This window comes from Cupressus sempervirens, chromosome 2 (genome assembly GCF_028749045.1).
Source record: "Cupressus sempervirens isolate cs-2001-9-10 chromosome 2, ASM2874904v1, whole genome shotgun sequence".
NCBI lineage: Eukaryota > Viridiplantae > Streptophyta > Pinopsida > Cupressales > Cupressaceae > Cupressus > Cupressus sempervirens.
The window spans coordinates 290,483,233-290,506,954 of NC_143119.1; the positions used below are offsets into that span (position 1 = coordinate 290,483,233).

At 32.5% G+C, this 23,722-nt stretch overlaps 1 protein-coding gene across 3 annotated transcripts in view; it reads right to left on the minus strand.

The window, feature by feature from the left end:
• Window positions 1-359: 359 nt before the first annotated feature.
• Window positions 360-23,722, minus strand: part of LOC149572211 (uncharacterized) — a 103,366-nt gene continuing 80,003 nt past the window's right edge. Inside the window, exons 4-9 of one of the 3 annotated variants that reach the window (XM_089810854.1) lie at window positions 21,922-22,393; window positions 3,098-3,175; window positions 1,704-1,802; window positions 1,382-1,574; window positions 776-1,185; window positions 360-686 (exon numbers count right to left, since the gene is read on the minus strand). In XM_089810854.1, the coding sequence (XP_089666980.1) occupies window positions 468-686; window positions 776-1,185; window positions 1,382-1,574; window positions 1,704-1,802; window positions 3,098-3,175; window positions 21,922-22,362 (1,440 nt within the window). In that variant the 5' untranslated portion in view covers window positions 22,363-22,393 and the 3' untranslated portion in view covers window positions 360-467. The remainder of the gene's footprint in view (window positions 687-775; window positions 1,186-1,381; window positions 1,575-1,703; window positions 1,803-3,097; window positions 3,176-21,921; window positions 22,394-23,722) is intronic. The other 2 variants (XM_089810874.1, XM_089810864.1) reach the window with 2 other exon arrangements.

The following is a 23,722-nucleotide window of genomic DNA, read 5'->3' on the forward strand; positions in this document are numbered from 1 at the left end:
TACTTCAACTATTCTCAATTTTCTTCAATATCAATGACCTCAACACATATTATCAAATATCAAATTGGCATTTGTGACAACATAAAATGCCAACAATATTTAAAGTTTTATATATTTTTCATTCCTCTAACTATCTATCTTAGATAAGATACCTTTTCAATATAGACCAATTCTAAAAGTCATGGAACTTTTTTCTAATTATATAACATAAAGGATATATGAGAAATAATAATAAAAATCCACTAAAGATGGTTCGATGTAAAAAACATTGTTTTATTTTTACCCCTCCATTGAGTATATGTCATACAATATATAAAAAGAATAGATATGCATATACTTGTCTATTTTACTTGAGCTAGTTATAGTAATATCATCCATTAGATATTAAAAATATATAAAATAGAATTTAGTAAATTAAGTAAATAAAAGTGCGGAGTTTGTTTAACACATAGTTACATATTTAATGTTTAGGAATATGCTCCAATCCATATTGGCATTGAGTATATTAAAGTTCCAAAAGTAAACGCAGGAAATAGAGATAATAATATGTACACATAAGCCCTCCAAGAATGAATACTTTGATGCATGGCATGGACTTCTACAACAAATGCAGACACGGTACTCATGCACCCTAAAAATCCAAGTTCGAGGCCTTCTATCACAACTATTTTAGTATGATCCTTGACCTGCAATAAAAAATATGTTTAAGAAAATAATAGGGTGCTTAATCAAATTTAAACCAATATAAAAAATTAACTCCAAGAGAATGTTATACCACTTGATGAATTGTTGATAAAGCAGCCATCATAATGCTTGCCATGAAATTCATAAGTAATGTCCCGATTGGGAGCCATTTTAAGTGTTTTTTCTCTCCAATTCCTTGGCCATTTAGTCGAGCTATAGACCATCTTATCCACACTCCAAATGGTCCAACCATACAAGCTATCCATAATTTTGTCTTATGGTGGGACGTAAAATCAAACACTACTAAAACAAGGCTTCCTCCCCATAATATTCCAATAATGAACATCGCCACGATAAAACCATACAAGTGAATTTTCTTGTATTCATAAGATGGTATCCACATCAAGACTATTCGTTTCTTTTTAACTTTATTGTAAATATATGCAATTAACTTTGCAGATTCAATCCCTAGTAAAAGTGACATTTGGGAGAGCTCCATTCCTGTCATTTTGTAAATATTTTTTTATTACATGAATAATTAATCATTGGATTATATACACTAAAATAATAAAATAAAATCTCAAAGAATTGTGCATAAGGAACTGATAATATATTCTCAAATAGAAACTTTCTTTGTAATGATAAAAATGTTATTCTAAATCATAATTGGGCAGACTTTATCATTTTCATATCTTACCTAAAAGAAGACCAATAATTCCAGTTACCCAATCACCTTTAGTAATTAGGTTTAATGTTACTTGAGTCCAAGAAGTAAAAGTAGTAATGCTTCCCATCAATCCTGATGAGAGTCCGATGGCCAATGCTTCCGAGAAAAATATAATATCATTTCTGAATGCAACTCCAACCCATCCCATAAAAAAGCTTCCAACCTACCATTAAAAAATTAGCTAATCATAAGTTGAAGTATTCTAAATTAGCCCTTACCCATTTGTAGCATCATCTACAAGGGGAAAATATTTGTACTTCAAAAGGAGACTTAAAAATAAAATAATCCTCACCATATTTGAAGGAAGATCAATATAAAGAGCACTGTGATCATTTGTCACATTGGCTACATGTGGTCCAAACAATATTTGTAATGCATATCTTATCAATATCTACACATAATGATAAGTTAGTGATTTAATTTCAAATAAATAATTTTAATAAAATAAAATGTTTGAACATATAATTTTAGATCTTATACTAAAAATATATTTCATAATTATTAATAAATTATCTTTTGAATAGTGAACATGTTAAAATAATTTATTACATGTTGTATATTTGCATGTAAAGTAGAGCTAGATTTGTGAATTTTATGAGGTGGTGTACAATTTATTTTGTAGATTGTTCTGGGTGATCTCACAATAATGGGTTCCACTTTTTGACCAATTTTGACACTGAAATCAATATTTTTGCAACAAACGTCACGTTCAAGTGACTATATCTCCAAAACTATAAATAATTTCAAGATGACATAAATAGTGATTTTGAGTACTTTGTTCCTACTTTGTAACCATATTTTTTAATCTAAAAAAAAAAATTATTTATGTCAATTTTTTTTATCTCCTCCAAAAAGTGGTACATAATAAAATTCAATATTTTAAAAAGTGACAGTCCGTTGGACACACATAACTTTTTTTTTCTGGAAATGATAATGAAGTAATTCTTTCGGCGTTGGATTTGTAACATCAATATCCAGTGTTTGCATTTGGTTTGATTTATTTTTGTTGAATATTGTATAGTTTATGAAGTTTTGAAGTGACATGAACCATAATTCAGACATACATTCCGTTTGACATAGATAATTTGAAGTCAATTTATCATAAACCATTTTTTTTTTAAAAATAGAAAGGTATCTCAATAAGCCAGTGCCTCCATATTTTTCAAAAAAAATTTGACGTAATTTACTAATTTTCCCAAGGTGTCAAAGTCGGTTGATGTTCAATCGGTAATGAACCTATAATGAGTTAAACTCATATTTGAAAGTCTTAATGATTAAATTATGTAATAAAATTATAGTCGTTGGAAAGCTTGCTCCGAGCAGCACATTTTGACATTTTTTATTTTACAGTAGGAGATCATTCTCCTGCAATTATGGCAGTCAAAAGAGCAAAAAAAAAGAAAAAAGAAAAAAAGTTTAAAAATTTTGTGATTTTGCATGTTCGTGCGAACATGGCGCTCGCGTGAACACGTTTACTCAATTTCTCATTTTGCAATTTTTTTCATTTTTGTTCGTCCCACTAAAGTGGAACCCATTATTGTGGGTTCACCCTTCTTAGACCAAATGTTTAAAAAAATTCATTAACATCTGTAATATATAAGAAAATCGTGTATGTGACAATTAGAGTAAATAATCATATTTATTTAATACACATTAATTACTATAGATATAGATATTAAATCTTACCCCAATAATCCCAAACACTGCTAGATGAGAGAGGATCAATATATATTCCATTATTTGTGAGCATTTTTCTTGATTAACCTGCCAATATAAAAATTAAATATTTACCATTAGTGATATTTAGTCTTTAAATCACAATTACATTTCCAAAATTTGTAGCAATCAACTTTTAGATATAAGTAGTGTAGAAATCAAGACCATCTTTTGATAATATTATTATAATCTTATAAGGAAAAATGCAAATCTAAATATTATTATTTCTCTTTTTTCTTATTATGTCAAACAACCCAATATATAGTCAACTATAATGATGCAGGTACTTTTTAGTTACAAAATACGCTTAAATTAACTACTAGAAACAAAACTATTTTATAAAAAGAAGTATGATAAAAATATGATCTTGAAAAAATGATCTACCCTCTAATTTATCAAATAACTATTTTTATGAGAAATAAATGAACCTCAATATTATAATTGTATGTTTCATTTATTATTTAAATACAATGAAATCATTTCCTATGTATTAATTAAAGTAGTTAAAAATGAATGGTCTGCTCTCATGGTACACTTGAACATAAGTATTGACTGGTCTTACAAGGCTTCCAAGTTTTATAGGGGAAAGATATGCTATTAAATATTTTTATACAACTTTTCTTTTAAAAGAGATAAATTTTCGTATGACAAAAAAAAGTGAACATAAATATTGATGGGCCTAAAAAGGAAACCAATGTGTTGTAGGGGATACATATGTGATTGGAAGCCTTTATGCAATTTTTCTCTTGGGAGGGAAAAAATTCTTAGGAAACCAAATAAATAACAAAGTAGAGATGGAAACCTTTTTGTATGGCCTATAGACTACTTATAAGGAAGATTGTTAGGAAGGTGGGGTGAATGGTCTCATACACTATTGTTGATAAGAAATAACGTTATTAAAGAGAAAGCCCCTTTATATATATATAGTTCTAATTATGGTTTTAAAACTCAATATCTATTAGATAATTCATTGAGTACATGACTCTATAATATTTATTTTTAGAATTATCAATTATTTATAAATATTTTGTGCATGTGCGTGTGCGTGTGTGTGTGTGTGTTTAAAAGATTGTGTGGAATATATGATTTACCCTACTCTTAGTTATTCAATAGTTTCAACAATTAGTATTAGAGTTTGGCTCCTCAGTTTAAAGTTTAACAACTTGGGGTAGACCCTAATGCACACAAATTGAATATCCTTATGGTTTATGGATCTGATTACAAATCATGGAAAGGTCAATTTGAAGCATATATGGTATTGGTTGGAAATTATAAGACATGAAAGGAAGTAAAGACAAAGTATGTATTCCTTGTGAATGGCTTGTAGACAGCGTATGAGACTGAACTGTATCAAGAAAATGAGAAAGAAAGGTAGGCTATTATAAGTGCTTTATCTAAATCTCAAGTTGAAAAAGTTATTTCTTTGAAGATTAAACAAGAAGTTTGGGAAAAAGTTAAAGAGATCTACAAAGGAAATGTAAAAGTGAAATTATCTAGGGAGTTAACTAATAAGACATAGTATGATAATCTTAGAATGGAAGAAGGTGAAGGTATTAAAAATTAGCTTAGATAGTGAGAGTGTAGTTAAAGAAATCAAGGATCAAGGCAATAATATAATCAATGGAGATTTTATGGAGAAGATCTTGATGACATAACCTTTTTACCCCCTACTGACAATGCAAATAATGTATGTGAAACAGTCATATCAATTGTTATGTTTCCATAGATGTCAAGCCTTAGTTGGTTAGACATTATGCTAATTCAGTAGAGTGCCATATCATTTGATTGATGAAGAGGATTTCAAAAAAGCATGATGATGATATAAGTGTTGAAGGGTGTATGGCATTCAATGGGCGCTTTAGTACTAACTAAGATACTACAGTTGTCACTAAGCACATGATGAAGAAGTAAAGAAAGTGTAGTGTCAACCAAGCAAATTTAGTATTGACCAAGCAAGATGTAACGTTAACCAAGCATGAATAGGAAGAAAAAGTTTAGAAAATAATTAATCTGAGGCTGATATTTGATGAAAAAAAAGATTTGTCAAGAAATTTTGAAGATAAGAATGAAGTTAGTTACCAGATCAATGTCTAGAGAAATTAAATTAAGATCTAATGAAGGAGATTTAATAATTGGGAATGGAGCACAAAGTTCAAGGTGGAATTATATTTCCTAAGCATATAGATTCACTGAAAATGAACTTGATGAAGACTTGATGATTGTGATTAAGAAGAAAAACCTAGATGATTCTAGAGAAGCGGAAACAAATTTCTATTTAAAGGATGAACACAATGTTTATTGTGTTGATTTAGTTGGTATTTTTTATTAAGCTAAAGAAGTTGAAGAACTAAAGGTGAACCAAGAAAAACCGCATTGTTAAGGTCAAGGAAAGGAAGTGTTAAATTGATGTATGGAATGTGTGAATCGACCAAAAGATTGAAAGAGGAAAGAAATTGAGCAACACAAAGATCTGAAAAAAGCAAGGTAGTGTTAAAACCTTACAAACCATTACTCTCTAATCATTGTAGTAGAAAATCTTTTAACCCAATGGACCTAAAAGTCTTTTGAAATCCTATATGGTGACATATTGTTGAATGTTTTGTATTTTACAGAAGGCCATTCTTTAGAAATTTTAAGGAACTAATAAGGTGTAGATGAACATTGTTGTGAATCCTCTAACAATGCCATATTAAGATGTTATCCTTGTGAAAGTGTAGCTGAAAATACATATCATTTATTGCTCAAGTGCCCCTATACACTTGAAATCTAGTCTAGAGTTTTCTTTAAAATGAACCATCATTGGGTTTTACGGAATTCTATTCGTGATTTCTTTGACCAATGGATGAGACCTATTGCTAATAAGGGATTAGATAACTTATGGAAGTTCATTTTTCCTCATACTATCTAAAATGTATGGAAAGAATGAAACAATAGGTTATTTTGGGATCAAAGGAAACAACCTAGAGATGTTTGTGATAGATTCATATTCTATATTAATGAAGATGTGCAGATGGTGATGCAAAAAAATATGAACCAGAATTGTTAAGAGATCAAAAGTATTAAAATTTGGGAAATTTCTAAATTTAAAAAGGATCAACAATATAAAAAAAAAAGGAGAACCTTGTGTGGACTACGCCTCCTACTAATTAGGAAAAAGATAATTTTGATGATGCATCAAAGAGAAATCCTAGTAAAGTGAGATGTAGAAGAGTTGTGAGAAATGAATTTGGTAGCTATTTAAGTGTCCTAGCCACTCCCCTTGGAATTAAAACTTCTCATACTTATGAAGCCGTGGCTTCTTTGTACGCTATCCAATTGGCGGAAAGAATGGGATGCAAAAATTTAATGGTAAATGATTAATAAAATATTGTTAATTGCATTATTGGCAAAAGTGAGGTGGCACATGGTATAAGACACATTATTGATAAAATAAATATGATGGCATGTAGCTTTAAAAAGTTCCATATTACTCATGACTTCTGTGAAACCAATATGGCAGCCGACTCACTCATTCGGTTTGCGGCATGGAACGAACACTTCACTGCGCTCTTCTAATCGGAAGGTTTGCCCTACAATTCTAAGGTGGAGATGCTGGAACAGCTCGGTACGAACATGGATTGTCCCCCTGGAACGCATTGAATGGGAACGGAGTGTTCTTCGCAGGAACACGTGCAGATACTGGAGCATTCGGCGGATCTGGCAAATGTGGGAACTTCAACTAATGATATCATTACTTGGGATGATACGAGAATTAATATGTTAAATAGAGAAATTATCAATCAGCATGGTGGAGTTATATTAATAGTGATGGTTATGATAATACTTAGTGTTTTGTGTACCGATAAAACTAACAAAAAGAGAGTTCTTTTTCTCGTGAATCTGGGAATTGTATTTCTTATTTCTTGGTTTTTCTTATCTATGAAGACCGAACATCTCAGAGTGAATACTGCTAACTACAGAAGAACTAATAAGACGTTAGGCGATCTGAATTATTTGGAACCGAAGGTGTGTCAATGAAGAAACAAAATGAAAACTTGGAAATTTGTTCAGAAGGATGGCTTCTCTAATCTTTTTGAGAAATTTAGGGGTGCAAATGAAGATATCACTCTTATTTTTTTGGAAACCTGGAATGAGGGTAAAGTTATCCTACACAATCGAAAGGTTGAGTTGTCCATGGACCTGATTGCCAAAGTTACTGGTATGCTGAATGAAGGTAACACGTTCTTCAAAGATATAAAATATGCTCAACAAGTTGTAAAACCTTTTCCAACGGATACTAAAGAGAGATCTAGGTTAGTTAACAAGAAAGTTATCTTTTTTTTGAGATTACCCTTATTAAGAGAAAATGGAGAAATGTTTCGAAGGTCATGATGGAATACATTACCTTAGATGGTATATTTACTAGGGTTAGGAACTACCACTTTGTTTTCTTAAACTATTTCAGACATGACAAGTGTATTTCCTTTCTTCACTATTTGCAAAATACTTTGGTGAATGGGTTAACTAAGCATTGCAATAATTTGGCCAACTCTTTTCTTCACGAGGGTTAGATGTAACTCATTTTGAAGTATTGTGAAAAGCACAAAGTGGGTAAGATTCTTTGTTCGAAAGACCAAACTAAAAAAATGGAAGTCATTCAAAAGAAGAGGAAATGATCTTAGAAAGAGAATTTGACCAAGGCTAAAAAGAACAAGGAGGCTTCTAAGGACATAGAGGATGAGTCTTCTTCGAATTTCGAAGATGCCAAGGAATAAAATAAAAAATGAAAGTACTTGAGTTCTGAGGAGAGTAATAATAGTCATGCTTCTGAGGATTTTGAGTACTCGAAAGAGGATGAAGATTTGGAGGAAGAGGTTTCTAAGGAAGAGGAAAATAATGAGAAAAATGGGGATTTTGAGGAAGCCAAAGAAGACGGCAGTAAGGACAACACTAAGGAGGCTGAAGAGGAGAAAAAAGTTATGGAAGGAGGAACTTCTAAAGAGGATGTTGTTGAAAACATTGAAAAAAATGTTCCTGCTATTTAGGAACAGGAGGCGACATTCTTAGTGAAATTGACGAAAACAGGGTTGTTGAGGATACTAGGAATATTGATAGAACAAATGTAATGGACAACACCCAAAATAATGGCAGTGGGGATGATCTATCATCTAAGGTTCATGTATATCATGAGGATATCAATAAGGCAGAGGAAATCAATGCTCACAAGGGGGCCATGAGAGACATAGGGAACTTAAATATCAATGCAAATAGGAACATGAGATCAATGACAATCCGGAGATTCCTATGAATAACTTGCAAATAGTTAAGGCCAGGTATAATTATTATTTCCGATTTGATAAATGGATGGTTGGTGAAACCAACAATATCAATGAGGGATTGAAGGATTTGAGGAAAAAAGTTAAAGATGTCCAAAAGGAAAACGATAGCAAAGGCCTTTCCAACAATGTGGATAACGACTTCAATATTATTCTGGAGGTTTGTATGCATCAAATACAAGAAAGTATGGAAGAGAACAAAGCTCTTCTCAAGAACATTCTTCTCCAAACCATGAAATTCTTAGAGATTCAAAAGAAAACCTTAGAAGTCTACATGAAGTGCTTGAAATCTACAAGGAAAGGGAGATTATCAATGTGGACAAGGAAGCTGCTACTTCTAGTGAGAGGAATACTAGTCCTGGTAATAGAACTAGATCTAAAAAGAAGATGGAAGTTGAACTTGAGATCAAGGAGAAGCCCAAGGGGAAATCTGAATTTATTGAGTCTCTACATAGGTTAGAGGATGTAGAGAAGGAGACTGAGTCTCTCCTAATACTATTAGTCTAGGTGAGTTCATCCTGATCATGTTTTGCTAGTCTTTTTTGGTTTGTTTCTTTGGTTTGGTTTTTGAGTTTGTTATGTGCTTAGTGGGTCATCTAGTTTGTTTCTCGGTCTTGTACAAGGTTATCTTTCTATAGCATAATAGTTGTATCTAGTGAAAGTGTTGAATATCTATCTAGTTTGAGATTGTAAAGGGTTTTGGGTCCCTTCGAAACCTGTTTTTGCCATCAATCAAAAAAAATATTGTATGTACAACATGTTAGCCCCAACTGATAATGTAATTGGTAATGATATGAATGCATGTAAAAGAGTCATATTAGTTCTTATGTTATCATTGATGTCAAGTCCTAGTTGGCTAGACATTATGCCAATTTAGGAGAGTGTCATATCATTAGATTGATGAAAAGCATTTGAAGAATGTATGTTGAATATAGAGTTGATAAGTATAGTATTCAATGGGCATTTGAATGAGTTAGACAATGATAATGTAATATTGGTTTGATTTCTTTACAATCATGTAATATTGTAATTAGCGAGGTACACAAGCTTACCTTAGTGACAAGGTTAAAGAAGGAAGACTGTATTTTTTGAGTGACTATAGTATTAACCGAGAAGTTGACAAAGTTAAGTTGGAAGTTTAGTATTGCCCAAGGAAGTCCAGTATTAACCGAGTTCTATATTACCCAAGTAAAATGTTATGTTTACTGAGTAAGAATTGGAAGAACAATTTAAGTGTAAAGATGGAATCTAAAGCCAACTTTTGATAGAAAGATGGAATGTTTGGGGTGGTTTAAGGCATGAGTCAAAGTTTGTGACAAGATCAATGACTAAGAAAATTCAAAAGGATAAGGATGAGGAAAGAGTTCTATGAAAGTTCTATTTTCTAAGTGGTTACATAGATTGTATTTGGTAAACTCTGATATCAATGATTATGATTAAGTCACAATATCTGGAAGAATAAAGAAGCACAGAGATGACTATTTAAGGAGATGCTAAAGACAATTTTTTGTTGGAAGTTGATCAACTGGTAATATGATTGCTATGAATGTGAAGTAGTTGAAGTTGAAAGAGGATAGTTGAGCCAAGTGAATTGAGCAAAGAAAAGGGAAGATAAAAGAAGATTTGGTGAAAGTGTAAGAGTGAATCAGTTGGTCAAGAAAACATAGAAAGAAGATTAGAAGTGAGAGATCAAATAGAGACAAGTAAAAAGGAGATCTAAACAAGCTTGGTGGTGTTATACCTAAACAAATCATTTTTATATTGTTATTCTCTAATCATTCTTGAAGAAAATCTCATAGACTCATTGGACCTAAGAAGTTTGCAAAATCCTATATGGTAATATCAATTAGTGATGTTTGTAAGTCCTTTAGAGTGGGCCTCTCTTTAGATGATATCAAGGACTAATAAGGTCTAGATGATATCTTGGTTGAAATCCTCTAACAAGGTCATATTAATAATGTACATGTAACCTGTAACAAGGTGGGCTCTTAGCTGAGCTCACTTTAGAAGAGTGAAAATTTTGGTTTATTGGTCCTAGGTGGATTTTCCCTTTACATGGTTTTCACATTAAATAACTTGGTTTCAAATGGTGTGATTGTTGTTATGTTGCAAGTTAATTTTCATGTTATTTTCATTTTATTGCAACTTGGTAATAATTAAGTTAATGGTCGGTAATAACTACGTCTTGTTATTATTATCAGTCAATTAAAACAAAACAACGAATGGATAGTTTGGAGTTAAGTATTTGAAAGTGTTAAATGATAAGTTGATTGAATAAACTAAGTGATTATTTATGAAGTCTTTGATGTTTATTTGGTACTGAAATTGTTTGAAGGGACTATAGGATAACTGCGCATAACCGAATCATTGCATATTCATGAGAGAATGTGGTTCAATAGAGATCATAGTACCCTCATCTTTTTGATTAATTCTAGGAGGAGGTTCATGCCTAGGGGGGGAGGATGCAAGGCCTCAACCCAACCCATCATAGCGTAGTTGTTTATTTGGATTTAGATACTTTATGTTTTGAGACCATATTATATTTAAGACTTTTTGGACAGTGATTTAGACTATTTGATGTACTGTGGGACGCTTTATTTTTATGATGATTATTTATGATGTTAGAACTTATTGATGGTGCTTGATGATTAGCTATATTCATGTACTTGGTTGGCTACCTTATTGAGGAGTGTGCAATTATATCTTAATACAAAATTTAGATGGATTATATATTTGAAAATCATGAAATGTTACGAATGGCCATATCATGTTTGGTCTGATTATGCTAGTGTTATATGTGCACAATGTTTTAGAAATGGAAAAATGTTATTTGAAATTCATTTGATAAATGCTTTATGTTTTGATTCAATTATGAATATAGAATTGATTTAGAATTTATATATGCATATGATTAATTTATCTTGAACTACTGATATGTGGTTTGAGTGTGCAGGAAATAACCATGGTAAAATGGAGAACCAAGACTAAACCTTTGTATTTATTGAAAATGCGAAGGTTAGATCCAATGAAGAGAGATTAACCTTGTTGTTAAGTATTTTACTTTGTGAACATAATGTGAAAGCATGTTTTAGATTAGATTCATTTTATGAAAATTGATTTGTCACTCGTAATGTTAAGTGTATATTTTATAGTCACTTGACACTTGTGTTGTTATGTGTTTAAGTGGCAAATCAAATTGAGATATTGGTAAAAGACACCCAACCTTAATTTTACCCAATTAAAAATGTTTAAGTTACATCCCATTACATAATATTGTCATATGAATGCACTAATTAGAATAAATTAGGTCTTCAAGTTTAGGGTGACTTTAGAGGGCTTTATTAGTCCTGGGGTGTTCTTTTAGTGAAATTAAGTTACCTACATGTTAGTACTTTATGTTAGGGATTTAATTTTGACTTTACTTTAGTTTAAATCACTTTTCTAGCCCTTTTAAAAACTTATTTTTCAAGTATTGCGAAAATGGAAGAATTCTTACCCAACTTCCCACCTTACCTTTAGTAAGTCGGAGTTCCAATCAAACAGGGAAGCTTAGGTGGAGTTAAAGTGATTGTTCTCTTTTATGATGGAGAAAGAGTTTAGTTTCCCATTGTTGGTGTTTCAAAACATTATGTTTCAAAATCCCCAATAGGAATACATCTAGGGGCAACTACTTCCCTGTCTACAACATACCCATTCAAACACTGGGCCCAACTATAAGGCAAGACCCTTCTTCTAGTTCAGACTCTACAAAACCTAGGTGAGTGTACCTCAAATTCATTTATATGATACCAGTGTTAAAACATACACTTGAATCTAAAGAAAGCAAATAAAACCCTTATTTCTCTTATACTTATGCCATGACAAAGATGCGCAGTAGAAAATTGCAAATTCTATGAAATCTACAAGCTGAGCAAGAGTTGTTAGAATTCTTTAGAATAATTGAGAGGGGGGGGGGGGGGTGAATCAGTTATCCAAGCTCCAAATGCCCTATTAATACCTTTTTACTACTTTTAATAAATCCATACACTTTTTATCCATCCAAACTTAAATCAATCATATAAGCAAGTTACAGTAAATCAATATGCAAAGATAAAACATCCACGATCAACACATGACACAATGATTTACGTGGAAACCCAATTTGGGAAAAACCACCAGTAACATGCTACTTGATTCTAACTCTTCTAAAGTGATGCCCTGTTAAAAGCCTGCCCTGTTAAAGGCGTACAACACACTGTTAAATGTGACCCTATTAAAGGATTTATCTTATGGCATTAAACCAACCTAAGTCCATAGGATTTAAACTTATTGTTACAATTGCTAGAAAGTAACGATAATGGTCTTTTGATCTGATATAACTTACAACATACTTTGCAGATTTCATATCACACTTTCAGTTCAATCCTTATGCTTGGCTTCAATCACTCCAGCTCTGTCTGCTTGTCTTCCTCTCAAGCTTCGTCTCCTTGAGTCTTCTTACTCATTTTGCCAATGCAATCATCCTTGTGGTCGTCTATTCAAACAAAGTTCCAGTGCTTTCTTCTCCTGAGCAGCTTCTTCAGTACTTCATGCTTTTATGCTTGACCACCTCTCTCTCTCTCTCTCTCTCTCTCTCTCTCTCTCTCTTTATTAACTTATGTCTTCTTAAATAGAGATCTGATTTGCCCTTGCCGCTCAATTCTCCCTCTCTAATTTTAGAGTTTCAAAATGGATTAGGTATTTTAGAGTTTCAAAATGGATTAGGTAGGAGACAATGTATCTGCCCCATATCTTGTTCTAAACTTTGCTAGTTGTATTCTTAAAAATGTTTTACATGGTGTTCTGTGCCACCAGCTCATCATTCTTATCTTCCTTTTAATTCACAAATTTCTAGATAACAACCTTGTCGGCTTAGATCTGGCGAATCTTCGATTTTCAAAATAATGCAGCAACTCGGCATTATTGAGTTACTGGTGCTCGGCACCTTTGTGTTACTCGACAGCTATACCTGCTCGGCACTTGGTTCTGCTCGGCACTTGATAAACTCTGTGTCAGTCAGCATCTGAGTTTACTCAGCATCTGAACTTGCTCGGCATCTGAAGTTTGCTCGGCATCTGAAGTTTACTCGGCATTTGAAGTTTACTCGACATTAACTAAGAATTTGCTCGGCTCTTACTAGCTTGCTCGGCTCCTCTCTAATGAACTTAGTTTGAGCTTTACAAAAGACTTAGCTAAAACCTTAAATCTTTGATATGTTTCAGTGTGCTCATTCTTTGTATCTTATAGTATCAAATACACTTTTTCATCAATGGCTTAGCTGATCCTTGTACTTCATTACAACATCATAACTTCAACCTTTCTCTAGGTGTTCTAGTTACATCTTATTGATTGCCTCCACCTTGACAATCAACTAATTGATAGTATTTGGATCACTAAAGCAATTGTCATTCCTGCAAGTAGCATGTTTGACATCAATGACAAAACAATAATTGAGGACATTCTTTACTAGTTCCATATATTATTCCAGCAACTTTTCTTATGATCATTTCAATCATTTCCAACAAGAGTAACACTTTTCAGCTCTTCAACATGAAAGGGAAAAGATTTTGATTAATGATGTTGAATATCAGCACAACCCAAGTATGCAATAGCAAACACATGCAATTTCCTAGCTAATCAATCCCTTATCCATTGGGCATAAGCTAAGTCAAAACATACACATGGATACCTAAGATATACTCATATATTCAGATATTTGATCTATCCATTCACCTTGTAAACAAACATCTATCTTCAAAATGAAATTCATACTTATCAGATCCTCCCATGATCCCTGCAATTTTGTCAATGCATACTACGCAATTTACCCAAGTCCTTGACCCAATAGAAAAACATACAATGGCATACAACTTCAAAGCCAAGCTGCAATTGGACAATATGCACCTTATGCATATATCAACAGAAAATTACAAACCCATGAAGATGGAGACAAATTTCAGACTGAAACTTTCAATAAGGCTTTCTTATTAATTTCCTTGAAATCAATACATCATGCTATATGTCAAAACTCAGAATATACACAAAAAAAATTGTATAATCTATTTGCTTATAAGAAATAACAATTGTTGTTCATAAGAGAGAAAAAATACTGAAAAAATGGTGGAATCATAGTCATGATAGAAATTTCAACTGATCTGGAACAATCCTTGTGGTATCACAATAGTGAAAAAAATCCAAGAATTTGAACCAACCCTAGAGAAAGAGAAAAGAAGAGATTAAATACAAAAGAAGCAATCTTGGATCAGATCAGATGCTGCCATTTGTCCACTTGGAAAACCTCCATCTATTGATGAAGAACATCTCTCTCTCTCTCTCTCTCTCTCTCTCTCTCTCTATAACTGCAAATCAAATCTTTTCTTTGATGTTTTTTGAATGTATGAAAATATCTTTAGAATGAAAGAAACATCTAACTGAAAAGATACCAGATCTAATTTTAAAACAAGGGCAAAAACACATGTTAAAATGACTTCTAGAGGCAAAAAGAAACTATTAGAATCATTTTCCTTTGAATACTGGAACCAAGAAACTTTCATATCTGTCTTCCAACTGATTTTGATGCTACATGATGAATTTTGCCCATTTGACTGAGAATACCCCAGAAAACACAAAACAACTTATATCTTTTATTGGTGAATATATGTGCAAATTCTGATTGCACATTTGGAAATTTCATCTTCTGTCGATTCCAATAGTATATAATAGTCCTATGTTAGCATATTAGAGATGCCCAGACTGTCTAGTTGAAGATCAAGTTCATATCATGGCTCTTAGGTCTGCATTTCATTTTCAAAACATTTAAATCTTTTCTAAAGGATAAACTTTAGAATATAACATCTTTTAATTTTTTTAAATGCCTATACGTAATATGAGAGAAAACCTTTTAAAATATATATTTATGCACATTTTGAATTTTTCCCCTCAATTATGCATCCACGTCAAACTTCTTTGACTAATTGTGACATGTGTCGCCTCGTGACTCGTTAGTTGCTACATTGTTATCTCTCACCTAGGCACCATGTGGCACCTCTGATTGGGTCTTCAAATTTCCACTTGTCACCATTTCATTGGATCTCCTCCTATACGGTTAGTGCCATGTCATCTTCTTGCTGGCCCCTCGCCACGTCACTACCACGTGGCACCTCCTAATTGGTTTGATTTATCACACTGCTAAGTGGGCCTGTCGCCATGTGTTAGCACATCGTTATGTCACTTTGGTTAATTATCAGGCAACATTTCATTGTGACATAGCGACAGCCATCAATTCTGTGCCACGTGGTGAAATCTTGTGTTTTTCTCAAACATGCCATCTCAGCCCACCTGCCATGTTGTGACCTGTTGCTACTACCATGCATCGCTCTATGGATCGTTGTGATGCTGCCACTTGTCACATTTTTGGTAAATCTAGAATTCCACATCATCATCCTCATTTTGCGCACATGGTTCACAATTTTCTTGTGTCTCCAACGACCCTAGGCCCCACGTGAACTTGTTGTGGCTTACAAAAGCCGAGTGTCTTAAAGACACTTATGGAGTTAGTGCTTTTGTATTTAAAAATCAAAAATTTCCCCTACACAAGAAATGTGGGACTAAATCCTTGATGATATACTTCAAACTCTGCACTTCTCCACTGCTGCTCATGGAAAGATTGACATCGCACTCCATCATTTCAACTCACGATGTCTCCAAAGTTTGGAAGTTTGCGTTCACCATACAAAGTCTTCTTTTGTGTGGCCAAATCATTGCCCAACTTTTTGCATTTTTCCTCTCATCGCACCCCTGTTGAGCATTCGAATGCCAACTCTCCACTCCCAAATCCATCAACACACCCATGAAAGCTTCCATTCCATATTTAACTATTGACATATTTGCACATATGCTAGCAACACTAGTGTAAGTGAACTCATTAAGCATAAAATTGAATTTCACAACTGTTAGTTGCATTTCATGAATGAGTTTTAAGGTTAAGATGTGACATCCATCATTACTAAAGATGTCTTCAATGAGATGCTCAAGCATAGAAACGATGTTGTTGCTGGTTGTGTGTGGAACAACTTCTACAATTATAACGCCTTCATTGCAGCCGCCAATGCCTTCATCGGCTTTGCTACCACTAGTGATCTGACCACTCAGAGAAGATAACTCACTGCTTTCTTTAGCCAAACATCCCACGAAACCATCGGTAGCTAATTATTGCATTTCAAGTAGCTAAATGTCTCTTTGTTTATTTATTTATTCATAACATCTTATAACCTTCTCTTGTGTTGATGTAATTGACATAACTAGAAAGTCATGTAATGCAATATCTGATGAACCTGTGGATGGGCAGCAGTGCCAGGAGGTCCATATGCTTGGTGGTACTGCTTTGTCAAATAGATTGCCAATTCAAATACATAGTTATAAGAGCACTTGCCACAACTAAATCCAACTCGTAGCCATTTTTTATGACATCGGCATGGAGCTACTCATCATGTCCCAGGTTTTCTAAATTAGTACATGAACTAAGAGTAGTTACATATGTGGATGACTTTGGCACAACACCTTCCTGAGCCCCTATTTTAATTATTGCATTCCTTGCAATTTCCTCTAATGCATTTAGTCAAGCTCCAAAGTGGGTCCAACTAAAAAAAAATTGAACTAAAACACCAAACATTTCAAACTGATCTATTAATCTCCTGATACTGATTGAAATCACATTCGACCTCTGATTTATCATTTAAATCTTATTTTTCCTTTCATGCAAACTGCGAATTTCATGCCAAGGGATCATTTGACTAGCGTTAAAAACTGACTAAAACCGACAACCAGGCTCTAAAAGTTGACATGTTGATTCTCTATTCCACATTCTTGCACTATGTCAAATTTTGTGTCATGACAACACCTGGGTCGAAAGATATCGATCATCAAAGTTGCCTTCGTGAAATTGCCTGCAAGCAAACATGTAAGAAAACCATAAAATGCATTTGGTTTTGGCATGAAAATAGGTCAAACTAACACTTGGAAGCATATGAAAACTGGGGCATTGGTTCACTGTCACAAGGAGAGTATAAATTTGTGATTTGAGCTCATGATGAATAACTGGGCACATTTGGCAAGCGTTTAAAGTGGGGTACTTGGATTCGTAGAACTGGGAACACTCACAGAAAAGTAATTTTTGCAAAGAGAATGGACCTGGGAAAGTGTGCAGACGAATTTGTCAAGACTTGCAAACTGGCACACTTGAAGAATTTTGAGAGTAGAACATAGTGGTACAATCCATCTGGTTCAGACAATTACGGATTCTAAGCTATGGCATCCCAAATAGGGGTACTGATCAATCTGCATTTCTTGACACCACTAAAAACATCACAAATTGCATTTGGAATCACGTTTGCAAACTAATCAAACAGATTCATCATAGGCTCAAAACAAAAACATAATAAGTCTCTAACACCTAGAATGCAATACAAAAGGAATTTTCTCATTTCAATTTAATGCTTCAAAGTTAAAACTGGTCAAACAGGGCCTCCCAAAAATTTTGAACAATTTACATCAGTATGACAACTATAAACAATCGACTTTGAGGGATTTAAAACTTAGTCAAAATATATTGAAATGACTCAAAAAGCAAAACATAGGTTTTCTGATATGCATACTGAACATTCCCAAACCGGCGAGTCATGAAACATAACTGGGTGCAAGATATTCCAATGCAAACTAGGCTTCTTGTCGTTGTTTGACACGAGCAAAAATTCAGATTTGAACATTGCTCAAAATGAAACTTCACATAATGACTTAGAATGTCAAGTTAATATCATGGGATGCATGGATACACTGAATGCAAAGTGTTAGAAATATTAAACATCTCATAGGCCTCAACAGGACAAATGGGTAAACATGCACTAAACGCGCTCTAAGGGGCTCAAAATGACTCAAAAACTTACAATGGTACTAAAATCGGGGATGCAATTTTGAGTCCCATCACCTATCATAGGGGAATTTGAAAATAAAGTTATCATTCACCCACTCTCTAGTTTTAGATATTTTCTAGTTTGGACATTGCATCAAGGAAGGATATAAGGCTCTTCTCAAAATGTTCATTTGCCATATCTTGGAGAAAGGTTGGAACTTTTTCCATGTTTTAGGGATTATTTATTGTACTACTTTCATATATAAATATTGTGTAAATTTTGTTATAGATGCATATGTATATCATTTATTGTCCATGTTGTGTTGTTAGGTGTGAATGAATTTCTATTGCCTTCTTTTTACTTTTATTTTGAGAGTATGATGTTTATGGGTGTGTAAGGACATCACCCACCCTTAGGAGGGAGTTGTGGCCTTTAGGTGAAGGGGTTAGTTGGGCCTTTCCCCTAAGTGCAAAGTCTCTTCCCTAGAAGGAAGAGGGATAAGCATGAAGTATGGCCTTCATGTGCCAATACATTATTTTGCACTTTGGGGGTGATAAGAGGAGAATTTTTGTGAGAGTTGGTAATTATTTTGTATGTCTTGTGAATGAAAAAAAATGTTTTTTTTTGTATTTGGCTTCTCCACAAGATTCAAGCACACCATCACTCATTCTATTGATTTCTATGGTAACCTATTGTGTAAGCTCAAAAGGGTGTTAAATGTTGTATCCTATAGTTATTGTATTTATGTTTGTGCTTTATTGTTACCTGATCAGTCATGGTTCTCTAATGCAGGAGCATCCTGGGTGTAAGAGAAATCTTGCATCACCTAGAAATAATTCATTTCAGTAGTTTAAATAAGGGTTGTCTTAATGCAGAGTTGTTGTCTGTAGAGGCTTGCTACTTAGTAAGTCAGTCATACGAGATCAAAATGTCCAAATTTCAGAGGTGGATTCTCATCTTGGATATATCAACATACCAGTTGAGGCTCAATGCCATATCATGTGTATTCATGGATTTATTGCTGATTTTTGGTGTGCAGTCTTGGTATAAAAACTTTAGACTCACCATTGAAGGCTTGAATGTGCCTGAATGAGGCCCAAAAACTTGATGGATGGGTGCTTGCATGGATCCAAGCTTGTAGATTAGAAGTTCAAGATTCTAAAAAGTGGTCATAATAGCCAATTGGAGTAATGGTTTGAGAATTATGGTCTCCCGAAGTTGGGCTGGCCAAAAACTTCCAAAATAAATGTCAAAAAAGTATTTCACTAACTATGCATTTATTGTTAGGGTCTGTCATCCCTAGGTATTAAGTTTGAGTGTCTAGAACCTTCTTGAGTGACATAAAATTGTCTATTTAAGAAATGTTATAACATTGTCTACAACAACTCTGTGTGATAGTTCACAGCTTTGTCTTACACAGTCCTTACTTTACTGTATGTTTAAAATTCTTTAATAGGGTAAGATCTAATAGTTTTAAATGCATGTTTTAATAGAGCAGACCCCGCACATGGTAGATCGTCTAATATTATTAAAATTGTAACCCTAACAGGTTAACTTTGTTGTTGCAACAATGAAGATTTGTTGGTTTCATCCCCACCCCAGTTTTACCTTCATATTGAAGTGTTTATGGGTAACCACAATCATTGTGTTATGTGTTGATGATTTCCATGGATGTTATGCTTAGATAGATTTCATTTCAGCATTACATGTTTATGTTTATATGGAATAAGATCTGAGATATGAGATGGATAAGGTGTGAATTGTTTTATCAGAGAAAAGTATTATAGATCCTCAATAAGCATTATTCAAGAAATAATTATTAGGGAGAGTTTCCAAATGGATTTTAAAATTAAAATGTATTGACTATTTAAGATTTGATAGAGCATCATGAAGGCATTGAAGATGTCAATAGAGAACAATGGAAAATTCTAGTAACTACTTCTGAAAAGGAGCTAGAAGACATCATGGATTGCCACATGGGAAGAAGCACAAGATGGGATAAATATGAGGATTATTTCGCTATGTGGAAAGGAAGAATTTTTTAAGATTCATCGTGGTTGTCTAAGGATGAGATTTCCCATCTTAGTTGTTTTTAGACACCTAATATGTGTAAATCCACTTTTCAAATGATCCTTCTCTAATGCAAGAGAAATCAGTGGAGTAAGGAAAGTCTTGCATCACCCAAAATTATTGTATTTTTCTCTTTTTTATAACTTTTATTATTTTGAATCCCATAATGACACTCACAAGGTGTAGGATAACCAAAACCTCAAAGCAACTAGAACTATTCACTTCATATTTTTAGTAAGTTGACTTGTTTGGGTTTGATGAACATGAAAAATGGACTCCAAGGAGTGAAACTTAATGTAAAATAATTGGTTAAAGAATCATCATAACATCCTACACCATTTGAGAGGTATTAAGGTATTAATGTTTTTTCCATGATAATTTTTTTTGAGAAGTTTCAAACTCAAATTCAAAGACCTTAGAGGCCCTTGATATTTTTGAAAATTGAAGAAAATAGAACTATTCACAAGCTTTATAAGCTTTATAGCAATATGTTGTAATACCAAATCAAATGGTCAAAAGTTATAGCTCTTGGAATATGTATCCCCAAAACTCATGTTTAAACGAAAAGTCTACCTAGATAAATAAAAAATGAACCATGACCATTTTCTAGAACAATCTGATATGATCATTGGTGCTAAATAAGGTGGTAACTAAGTTTTTTAGAGTGACAATTACAAACTAAAAATTGCAGCTCCAAATTGTAAGATATTCTAAGAGAGTTGATTTTCTTTGTAATGATTTGAGTCATATGGTTGTAACATGTAATTTTTGAATGTTGTAGCCCTCATTTCATTAGGATAATAGAAATCAAGTGTTTCTTTCTTGCATTTTCTATTTATTAATTTGTTGTTGTTGTGCACATTTGGGCTTGTAAGGGGTGTACCCTTCATCAATGTGCACACAAAATAGATTTTATGTTACAAGTTTGTTTATGGGTTGAATGGAGATCCAAATAGTATATCCCTATGGATTTTAGTAGTTCTCATTTAAAGGGTTTGTCATTTTTATTCCATTATGCATTCTTAATTTTTAATTTGATCATAGTACATATCTTTCAGGTTCTTTAATTTAGAAGACTCAACCTTTAAAATGAGTTTTCTTAGTCTAATACGAAAGGAAAGTACAACTAAGGCTTAATTTTACCAATAAAAATCAAGGGGAGGATAGCATAATAACCTTGTAAAATATACTGTAACATGAAGGAGATCAAAACACGCCAAATTACTAGATATTTGGCATTCTTATAAACTTAAATAACATATAGAGTACATTACAACTATTTTACAAGCTCATCAAAACTTAAAAGATATTATTTTATAATTTTGTATGCAATTGTCAATAAGGATTTCGAGATTATTAATTTGAAAGGAAAGATCTAAGATAAAATTATGTGTGCACATCTTTTTATGATTATATGGGTAATGATAAGATCTATCAAAAAAAATTAAAGATATTTCAGCTTGAATGGGCTCTTAGAACTTACTTGTTTTTGTGGGCATTGATATTGGTTTTTATCCATGTCCCCTCCTTGTAGTGTCATTGAAGAGTGCCTTGACAAAGGTAGTTCAATAATATCAGAAGACAATGGTGTTACAACTGAATTTATTTTCCATGTAGAATCTCCATGCGGAAAAGAGCAAATGAAAGCATCATTTGGCATCAAACCCATCTCAATCATGTTCACATTATTTTCGAGCCTTGTTTTGCTACTAAATGATCGCCTTCCACCATCATCACCAACCTCTGCCACCTCTCTTTCATCAATTTCCTCCACTGCCTTTGTTGCCACATCATTTGAAAGATCGGTTGAGCCAATCTCATGCCAATCATTATTTCCACATTGTGAACTCATAAATTTTAAACTTGAGTGCGCTTTGATGTCAATGTTAGTTGAAGCATCTTCTTTTAGTGGAAGATTAGCCATCTTATCAATAATTCTTTGATGATAATTGAACCTGCACCAACCAAGAATTTAAAGATATTAATGCTTATATTTTGAAAGATGTTTTCATATTAATTTTTGATGATTTACATCATTCTTGTATATTTATAATTCATCTAATTGTGACCTTGCTATTTATCATAAATTTCATCAATTAGAAAACCATACAATAAAATAAATTATTTGAACCCACATTTATTTTCATTCAACTTCTAAGAATTAAAAGATAAATTTTTATTATTAAATAAATATATAAAAAATCTATTTCAAAAAGGGATTAAATATAATATTTGTATTTATATTAACATAATATTCCTTTTTTGAACATTTATTTCTATGTTTACAATGGCTCTTTTGCATATCTAATAAGTTAGGACAAATTGCATGGAGATATTTCTAGGACAAAAATGTTTTAATACATAATAAAAAATTATATAGATTGAACTTAGTAGTTCTATTTATGTTTGATACTCTTCAACAATCACATTTGATCTATCAAAATTTATAAAGTAAATGCTTACTTTTTAAGAATTACCTATTACCCTATATCTCAAATCCTTCCAAACTCTATTTAAATTTTATATAACATGATTTTGTATGATCTTATAATATAAAATTATATGTTTTTATATTAAACTTCTTAGATTTGTCTTCTTTCTAAATAAACTTTAAAGGCACCTCTTTATAAATAACAATCAAATGCCTAAATAAAAGATAGTTACACTAAATCAAAATTTGGCAATGTACAACATTAATAGATAATATTGTTCTATGAATGACTTTAGAAAATTAAAGAACTTAGAATATAAAATAAAAAAAGAAAACATCTCATGCTATTTGAACTTTTAAAATATTTTTTATTCTATAAAGGCTACTCTTTCCATACTATATAATTTTCTTAAAGATTTGTTTATTTGAAAAAGAAACAAATCTCTATAAAACATATTTGAAAGTAAGTGATAAAAAAGTATTCAATATTTTAATATTTTAATTAAGATACTTTTAATATAACTTAAATTACACGAGGATAGCCAATAGATTTGGTAAAGGAAGAACACAACACATTTCATTTCTAAATTGCTCTTTCTTTTCTTCTTCGAGATCACTTTTTCTTCTTAAAATTACTATTATAAAAATAAATTAGAAATAGAATATTAAGGAACTGGAGATGATAACCAAAAATCAAAAGAATATTAAGGAACCACAGATAACCAAAAATTCCTATTAAAAAAAAACAATTAACATAAAAGAGGCAGTTTCATTGTAAAGAATGAAACAATCATTAATTGTAGTCAACATTTTTGTAAATACTCTATAAATTAGCAACAAAAAGAGGTCTTTT